Here is an 8,591-nt window from a genome sequence, read left to right on the forward strand (position 1 = left end):
GGGGAGAGAGACACACACATAAAGAGAGAGAGAGAGAGAGAGAGAGAGAGAGAGAGAGAGACAGAGACTATACTATAATATAATATATATTACATATATAAATTATATCGTATAATATATTCTATTCTAAAGTATATTGTGTGTGTGTGTGTGTTATGCACTAGAGAGAGAGATATAGAGAGAGAGAGAGATAGCGCAGGGGGATGAGAGAATATTATGTATTATATTATAATATATATTAAATAATATTATAATATATAGTATATTATAATATTAGATTATATAGTATATTGCATTTTATATATATATATATATATATATATATATATGTGGAGAGAGAGAGGGAGGGAGAGGGAGAGAGGAGAGAGGGAGAGAGGGGAGGGGAGAGAGGAGTATGCATATGTATAATATATCTTAATTTATAATAATATACTCTAAGCTGTAGCTCTAAACAACACTACTAGCGCGCCTAAGAGTGCTAACATCAGCAGATGACAGCGCTGGGGGAACTGTGTCCCTGCGTGGTAGATCTGCAGCAGGAGGTTGCACCTGCTGTAGCCACTTTCACGTTGATGGGTGGAACGCTATGCTGGAATCTTGAAAATCGAACAAGCTTGCCGAGGAGTCGACGGCTAGAAGAATGAGAACAAGAGTGACTCCCATAACCAACAAGTCTGCTGACTAAGAAATGTGGGCAGGGATGAGACTGGATACACGTTGAAATGAAAATCTCCCAAGGGGCATTCAGAGAGCAGGCTGCAAATCTTCCATGAGAGGAACCGCAACGAAACAACCACAGCCCACTAATACTGGCAAACCGATTACTAGGAATTATGGAGGTATTGAGCAAGGCAGAAGACGGCTTTCAAGCTCTACTTTCACAGGCTGAAATGTGGAGGGCGACAGATGCATGAGTGTTTTGGCTAATGCGCTCTGACGTATTTCGTGGTTTTCTGGCGGCTTTCGAGTCTCAGTGCATGCCGAGAAATGGAAAATATTCTTGCATGCATTGCCCTCTCCTGCAAGTTTGAAAGCATGGATTACACCCACATAACAACGGCAGCAACAGAAAGAGCAACAACATTATCATCCCGTCAAAACGAGCTTGCTTCGCTGGGAATGGGAATCTTGAAAGGGATCATAGCCAGACGCCTTCAACCCCATGAAGGCTTCCTGAGTGCACCACAGGGGAACCGGCCTAATACGTTCCTACTCCGACCCTTTCATCCAACGCTGGGATTCGGTTTCAAGGTAGGGGATTCCCTAGAAAGTTGCACTCATGCGGAGCGCAATTTCACGACAGTTCAGAAGCGCCCTCCCCTCCGGCCGATGTGTGTCGGTCCCTCGTCAGATCGAACCGTACCACGGAAGCACAGAAGATCCGCTGCGAGATCCGCTCCAATGAATATAAAAGGGGGAAATATGTCATTTGTGGTTGACCACTACAAGAGTACATCCAATTTCCACTGACTTCAAATGCTGATAAGATGCGCTAATTTGCGTATTTTAGTTTTCTTACTGATTGACCTTCTTGGGTTCTTGAAAATATATCTCTGCTTGCTTCTGCCTAGGTCATGGGCTCACAACCTAGGCTGCTCCTCTGCTGCCATTCCTTTGGTACAGGCGGATCTGGAATTGCAGTACAGAAAAGGTTGCCTAAGCTAAACAAAGCTAAGGCAATTCATTCACATATGGTAGAATATTTAAGTCAGCTGCCACTGTTCAAGACAAACCATTTGATGCATATGTACGTGAAGCAAGGAAACATGGTAGATGCTCGCAGTGTGTTTGATAACATGCCAAAACGTGATGTCCTATCATGGAACATTCTGATCCTGGGCTATGCGAAGCAGGACCAGGGTATGCAGGCTTTGGAATTGTATGCGGGGATGCATCAGGAAGCTGTCCAACCCAGTGATCGAACATTTGTTGGTGCTTTGAAAGCTTGCAGTAGCCTGGCAGCACTGGAAGAAAGAAAGCAAATCAAAGGGAACCTTATCAAACAAGGGTGCTTGCAGAAAGGTAGAGCCATCCACTCCCAAGTAATAAAAAGTGCTTTTGAGTCGAATGCATTTGTGGGAAACACCTTGGTTGACATGTATGCCAAATTTGGGAACATGGAGGATGCTCATTGTGTCTTAGACAAGTTGCCTCATCGTGATGTTGTTTCCTGGAATGCTATGATCTTGGGTTATGTCAAGCAGGAAAATAGTTTACAAGCTTTGGAGTTGTATTCACAGATGCACCAGGAAGGTATCCAACCGGACGATCGGACTTTTGTTGGCACATTGAAGGCTTGCAGTAGCCTGGCAGCACTTGAAGAGGCGAGGCAAATAGGCGTGAAAGATGAGAAAACACAATCTGTCCAGTATGGTAGAGCCATCCACTCACACCTAGTGAAGGATGGCTTTGAGGTAGATGCATTCGTGGGAAATACGTTAGTGGATATGTATGCAAAAGGTGGGAGGCTGGAGGATGCTAGGCGTGTCTTTGAAGGATTGGCTAATCGTGATGTGGTTTCTTGGAATGCCATGATCGTTGGGTATGTCAAGCAGGAAGAGGCCGGGCTGGCTTTGGAATTGTATGCACAGATGAACCAGGATGGTGTCACTCCAGATCCTCGAACCTTTGTTGGCTCATTGAAGGCTTGTAGTAGCCTGGCAGCACTTGAAGAGGAGAAGCAACTTAAGGGGAAATTAGGGAAAACAGGATACTTGGAGCAAGGTAGAGTCATCCACTCTCAAGTAGTAAACAGTGGTATTGAGCTAGATGTTTTCATGGGAAACACTTTGGTGGATATGTATGTGAAATGTGGAAGCATGGAAGATGCACGGTGTGTCTTTCATGAACTGCCGCATCGGGATGTGATTTCCTGGAATGCCATGATCCTGGGGTATGCCAAGCAGGAAGCGGGTGCACAAGCTTTGGAGTTGTATCTACGGATGCACAAGGAAGTTGTCCGACCAAATGATCGAACCTTTGTTGGTGCATTGAAGGCTTGTAGTAGCCTGGCAGCACTGGAAGTGGGGAAGCAAGGTGACAGGGAATTAGAGAAAACAGCATGCCTTCAGAAAGGTAGAGCTATCCACTCCCATATAATTAAGTGTGGGTTTCAGTCAGATGTATTCGTGGAAAACACTTTGGTGGATATGTACGTGAAATGTGGAAGCCTGGAGGATGCACGGTGTGTCTTCTATAAATTGCGTAATTGCGATGTTGTCTGTTGGAATGCCATGATCCTGGGGTACGCCAAGCAGGGAGAGGGTGCATTGGCTTTGGATTTATATGCACGGATGCATGAGGAATGTGTCACTCCAGTTTATCGAACCTTTGTTGGGGTATTGAAGGCTTGTAGCAGCCTTGCAGCATTGGAAGAGGGGCAGCAAGGTGGTAGGAAATTCGAGAAAACTAAGTGCCTGGAGATCGGTAGAGCCATCCACTTCCAAGTAGTAAAGAGTGGTGTTGAGTCAGATGTATTCATAGGAAACACTTTGGTGGACATGTATGCAAAATCTGGGAGCATGGAGAATGCACATAGTGTTTTTGAAAAATTCTCTCATCGAAATGTGGTCACGTGGACTTCAATGATCGTGGGGTATGCCAAGCAGGAAAAGGGTGTGCAGGCTTTGGATTTGTATGTGCTGATGCACCAGGAGGGCATAAAACCAGATCATCGTACCTTTGTTGGTGCATTGAAGGCTTGTAATAGCCTGGCAACACAGGAAGATGGGAAGCAAGTTGATAGGAAAATTATAAAACCAAGATGCTTGGAGAAGGGTAACGCCATCTACTCTCAAGCAGCAAGAACTGGCTTTGAGTCAGATGTATATGTGGCAACCACCTTGGTTGATATGTATGCAAAATGTGGGAGTATGGAGGATGCAGGGTGTGTCTTCAATAAGTTGCTTCATCGTGATGTTGTCACCTGGACTGCCATGATCCTTGGGTATGCCAAGCAGGAAGACGGTGCTCGGGCTTTGGAACTGTATTCACAGATGCATCAAGAAGGTGTCCAACCGAATGAGCGAACCTTTGTTGGCGTATTGAAGGCTTGCAGTAGCCTTGAAGCACTGGAAGAAGGTAAGCAAGTTGATGGGAAATTTGCAAAAACAGGATGCCTGGAAAAAGGTAGAGCCTTCCATTCCCAAATAGTTAAGAGTGGCTTTGAGTCGGATATATTCGTGGGAAACTCCTTGGTCGATATGTATGCAAAATGTGGAAGCCTGGAGGATGCACGCCATGTGTTTGATGAATTGTGTCATCGTGATGTGGTTTCATGGAATGCCATGATCCTGGGTTATGCTGACCATGATGAACGTGCAGAGGCTTTTCAACTTTATGCTAGAATGCAAGAGCAGGGTCTATCACCAAATAGCTTTACATTTGTTGCCGTTCTGAAAGCGTGTGGCCACACGTCAGCTCTAGAAACTGCAAAGGAACTCCATTCTCAGATTAGCAAGCTCGGTTTTGCAACTACTGCAATTGTGGCAAGCAGTCTCATCGATATTTATGCTAAATGTGGGAGCATGGTTGATGCCCATCAGTTGTTTGATACCCTGCCCACAAGGGGTATCATACTGTGGAATGCATTGATTGCTGGATATTCACGCCAGGGGGAGAGTGAGCTCGTGTTTCATTTGTTAGAAAGAATGAAGCTGGAAGGAGTACAGCCAGACAGGGTCACTTTTCTTAGTGTTCTTACCGTATGCAGTCATGTGGGTCTGTTGGATAAGGGCCAGAAGTACTTTCATGCTATGAGCAAACAGTACAAAATTATCCCGAGTATTGAGCACTATACTTGCATGGTTGATCTTCTTGGCCGTGCAGGCCAAGTGGACAAGGCTGTGGCGATGGTGGAGAAGATGCCTTTCCAGCCTACTGTTGTTGTATGGTTAACCATTTTGGGTGCTTGCCGAAAGTGGAAGAACGTACAGGTTGGAAGGCATGCTTTTGACAACCTTTTGAGATTAACTGAACAACTTCCCACAGCATATGTCTTGATGGCAAACATATATGTGGATGCCCACATGTGTGAGGACTCCTATAATATTGCAAATATGAGAAAGAATGCTCAAGGAACGGGAAAAAGCTGGTGGACTGACTTCAGTGGGATGGTGCATATGGTGGAGGATTGGAGACATCCCCAAATTTGGATGCAAAGCTGAAAGCTATCTTTTTTATAACTGAGGGAGCATCGGTGACCAATCTGGACTTTGTATACAGGAAAATCCTCTTTTTTGGCAGAGTGAGAGGCTGGCTATCTATTAGGCCTAATCAATATACCAGAGGCGACGCCCTGATGTGGTAAAATCTCTGATTGTTATAAGGCTTCTGCTCTTGCAGCAAAGATATGATGGTGTATATTCTTTACTGGTTCATGTACTCTACGATAAGGCATGGAGCCTTGAATATAAAGTTTGCAGCCTCTTACAGAAACATGGGCAGTACCTCACAGGGAAAGGACAGCCAAAAGGGGCTGCCACATGGGCAGCACATGAGCTGCCATGTGGGAAGCACAGCAGCCTTGCAGAGGCGCTTCAAGGCGTGTGTACGGGCGGGAGGCACACAGGAGGCTGGACAGAGGCTGCATGTGGCGCACCTAAAGGCATCTGCAGAGCTGGCACATGACGCAGCAAAGGGGTAGAGGTGGAGGCTATGGTGGGCCAGCCACCTTGTTACGCTCAAGTTGAGGCAACATGACCTCGGAAGGGTCAGTCGGCATTTTCCTTTAAAGGATCAATGTTTGTATTATATTTGTTTGGGCTTCATGTAAATGATCAAAAAGGAATCAAGGTCAAGGTCCTGGGTGAGGGTGACATGGCACAAGACTAGGTGGATCTAAGGCTAAGGGGTCTAAATGCATTAAATGTGCCAAGGGGCAAATGATTTCAATGATATCCCAAGAGAGGGGTAAATGATGAATTGAGGAGATGCCCTCAAATGTAGACATGTGGCATACTAGATCCATCTAGGGAATTGGGGCTTGGTAGAATCTACAAGCTAGAGCCTTCACGTAGTTGGTTGTTCCGTGAGTTTGCTACCACTGAGGTTGGCTAGGAGGAGACTTTGAGTGCCTGCCCCGTGATTGATCGTTGAACTGACGATATGAAGCAGATTCAAGTATAGTGAGAGTGATAATTTGGTATCAGAGTGGCATGGATGTTTATGATAGGTTGTCGCGACAAAGAAAGCGAAAGGGTCTTGGGTGTTTGCTTCACTGTCAAGTTGAGAACTGTAAGCAATCGTTAAGGAATCGATCGAGGACAGCATGTTATCTAGCTGCAAAGCTGTTGGATTGTCTCGGATCGCTTTTCAGGGTCTGAATAGCTGGCGTTAAGATTAGTGGATATACATATAGCTGTGCTCCTGTTTTCCGTTAGATGTTACGGGTTGTGGGATTTTGACGTCGGTGTTAGCGGCTTCGATGCCTGTGTTTGGGTGCCAAGGTCTTAACCTTGAGATCGTGAAGTGTTTCTAAAGACTTCGAAGCAAGTCTCGCCTGTTACTTGGTCAAAGGATTTTGCTGCGCAGATGTTTACTGGATTCAGGCGATGGTTTTCAAAAGCTTAGTCGTAGATATTGTGAATGCTGGTGGGAGACATACGCTAATTGGAGAAAGCCGTGCGTTAAAGAGTTCATTCACGTCGTCGGTGTCACGAGCTGGGCGTAGAGGATAAGTTGTTTCACCCGCTTGCGTGTGATTTCGACTAGTTGGACTTTGGGTGATGAAACTCAAATCGTGGTGGTTCAGCGTAGTAATCGGTAGATTTGTATATTCTGCTAGCAAGCTCCGACCAGTGTCGGTTCGTTGGGAAGCATAGTCGAATCAGGGGATACCTCATCCTTGCAGAAGAAGGGGCCAACGTCAAATGAGGATCATAGGAATTTACTTTTGCAAACAAAGGGCACAACCTTTTACGTTAATCGTTAGCTGCCAAGTTATCAAAAGCATATCCTGATGATGACGAAGTTAGGCTTTGGAAGCAAGGAGTTTCAATGTCCTTATAGGAAAGAAGGAAGATATGACCAGGGAGCTTTCTATGCCTTTTAAATTTAGTTGTGGTATTTGTTCATTCATTTTGCCTTAGGATTTGAGGTTTCTGAGATTGCAGATATTTCCCTAGTATAGGGAAAAGATACGCATCTTGGTTCTCAGCTATTTTTAGTTGATGGTTACACTTGTTTAGACACCTTTTGTGGTTGTGAGATTGAAAAGCAGTTTGTGAATAGAGTTTTAGGCGGTGTTATATTCATTTAAAAAAAAAAAAAGAACACCCATTGATCTAAATGGAAGTTGAAGAAGAAACTTTTAGGGTGGATCCCATAGAGTCGGGAGTCCGATCGACCCCGCAGGTGTCGCGCCCAACAGGCCATACATTGTTTGGTAGAATTGCATTATTAGAGGATGCCTTGCAACAGATTTTGGCGCAACAGTTACAAGCAAATGTAGGGCAATCCAAGCTCAGGAAAATGGTTCATAGTTTGTCTACTAGACCATCTCGTGAAGAGAAAGGTAAATCTCCAATGGAGCTTGAAACCAGTGTTCATACGGTCGAGCCTAGGAGGGCTAAGGTGCCTAATATTGCCAATTGTAGGCCAGATAAGTATTCTGGTCGAATGTCTGACTGTAGTTCCAATATCATAGAGACCCGGTTACACAAATGGGACGAGGTCTTCACCATTTGTGAAATCAGGAACGATATGAAGAAAATCCGCAAGGCCACCCATATGTTTAATGAGGCAGCAAATAGGTGGTGGATAAAACAACAAAAAGATGGAGTGGCATCCACTACTTGGGAGGGGTTTAAAAAAGAATTTAGAAAGCACTTCTTACCTCTTGACGAAGCATCCTGAGCTTGGGATCAGTATCGAAACCTTCATCAGAGAAATTTATCAGTGGCAGAATACACTGATAAGTTCAGAGAAAGTGTAATGAAAGTTTATGAACCTCTACCTCAGTCAATCCAGGTAAAAGATTTTATCTTTGGATTGAATGATTGGATCAAGATGGAAGTTCGGGCTAAGTGTGCGAACATGCTAGATGAAGCAATTGCCATAGCCTTGAACTATGAGGATGCCAAAGGGAACAGACCAAGTGGGTTTGTGCGGGTTGGGACTCCGTATGAGTACCCGAAGAAAACTGGGTTTAAGAAGAAGTGGATTAGTAAAGGGAGTGCCTCACAGCCTAGTAGTTAAGCCAATCAGGCGAAGCGAGTTGAGACTTCTAAACCAAGTACCACCATTGAAATGAAAAGAAAAGTAACACCAATGGCAATTCGGGCTTGGTCGAAGTCTTCTTTGAACCTAGAGCAAAGAGAAAAACCGAGGAGAGAAAAAAGAAAAGTAACACCAATGGCAGCCCGGGCTTGGTCGAAGTCTTCTTTGAACCTAGAGCAAAGAGAAAAAGGGAGGAGAAAAGGCTTGTATTTTGGATGCCTTCAGCCTCATCAGTGGAAAGATTGTCCACGAAACAAGGATCGTCGAATGGTTGAGATGGTGATCTCAGAATGCGACGTCGAAATGGAGGAAAGTCCCAGAGTAGAACAGATGCAGATTCAGCTAGCGGGATCTTCTCAAAGGTCAATACTTAT

The 8,591-nt window shown here is 44.8% G+C and overlaps 1 protein-coding gene across 2 annotated transcripts; it reads left to right on the forward strand.

Moving 5' to 3' along the window:
- Window positions 1-895: 895 nt before the first annotated feature.
- On the forward strand, window positions 896-5,758 carry LOC147880365 (pentatricopeptide repeat-containing protein At2g33680-like). 2 transcript variants are annotated; one of them, XM_087370470.1, is made up of 2 exons: window positions 1,897-2,022; window positions 2,241-5,758. In XM_087370470.1, the coding sequence occupies exon 2, from the start codon at window positions 2,241-2,243 to the stop codon at window positions 5,163-5,165; it is 2,925 nt and encodes a 974-aa protein (XP_087226596.1). In that variant the 5' UTR covers window positions 1,897-2,022; the 3' UTR covers window positions 5,166-5,758. The 2 variants fall into 2 exon arrangements, with proteins under 2 accessions (XP_087226595.1, XP_087226596.1); XM_087370469.1 differs by having other exon boundaries at window positions 896-5,758.
- The last annotated feature ends 2,833 nt before the right edge of the window (window positions 5,759-8,591 follow it).

The sequence above is a fragment of the Dipteris shenzhenensis genome, chromosome 32 (genome assembly GCF_047967505.1).
Source record: "Dipteris shenzhenensis isolate YYH24624 ecotype China chromosome 32, Dip_SZ_1.0, whole genome shotgun sequence".
Classification (NCBI taxonomy): domain Eukaryota; kingdom Viridiplantae; phylum Streptophyta; class Polypodiopsida; order Gleicheniales; family Dipteridaceae; genus Dipteris; species Dipteris shenzhenensis.

What these genes read in the sequence shown, in the direction of transcription:
- LOC147880365 (XM_087370469.1), top strand. Translation starts at nt 1,575, where the DNA reads ATGGGCTCACAACCTAGGCTGCTCCTCTGCTGCCATTCCTTTGGTACA.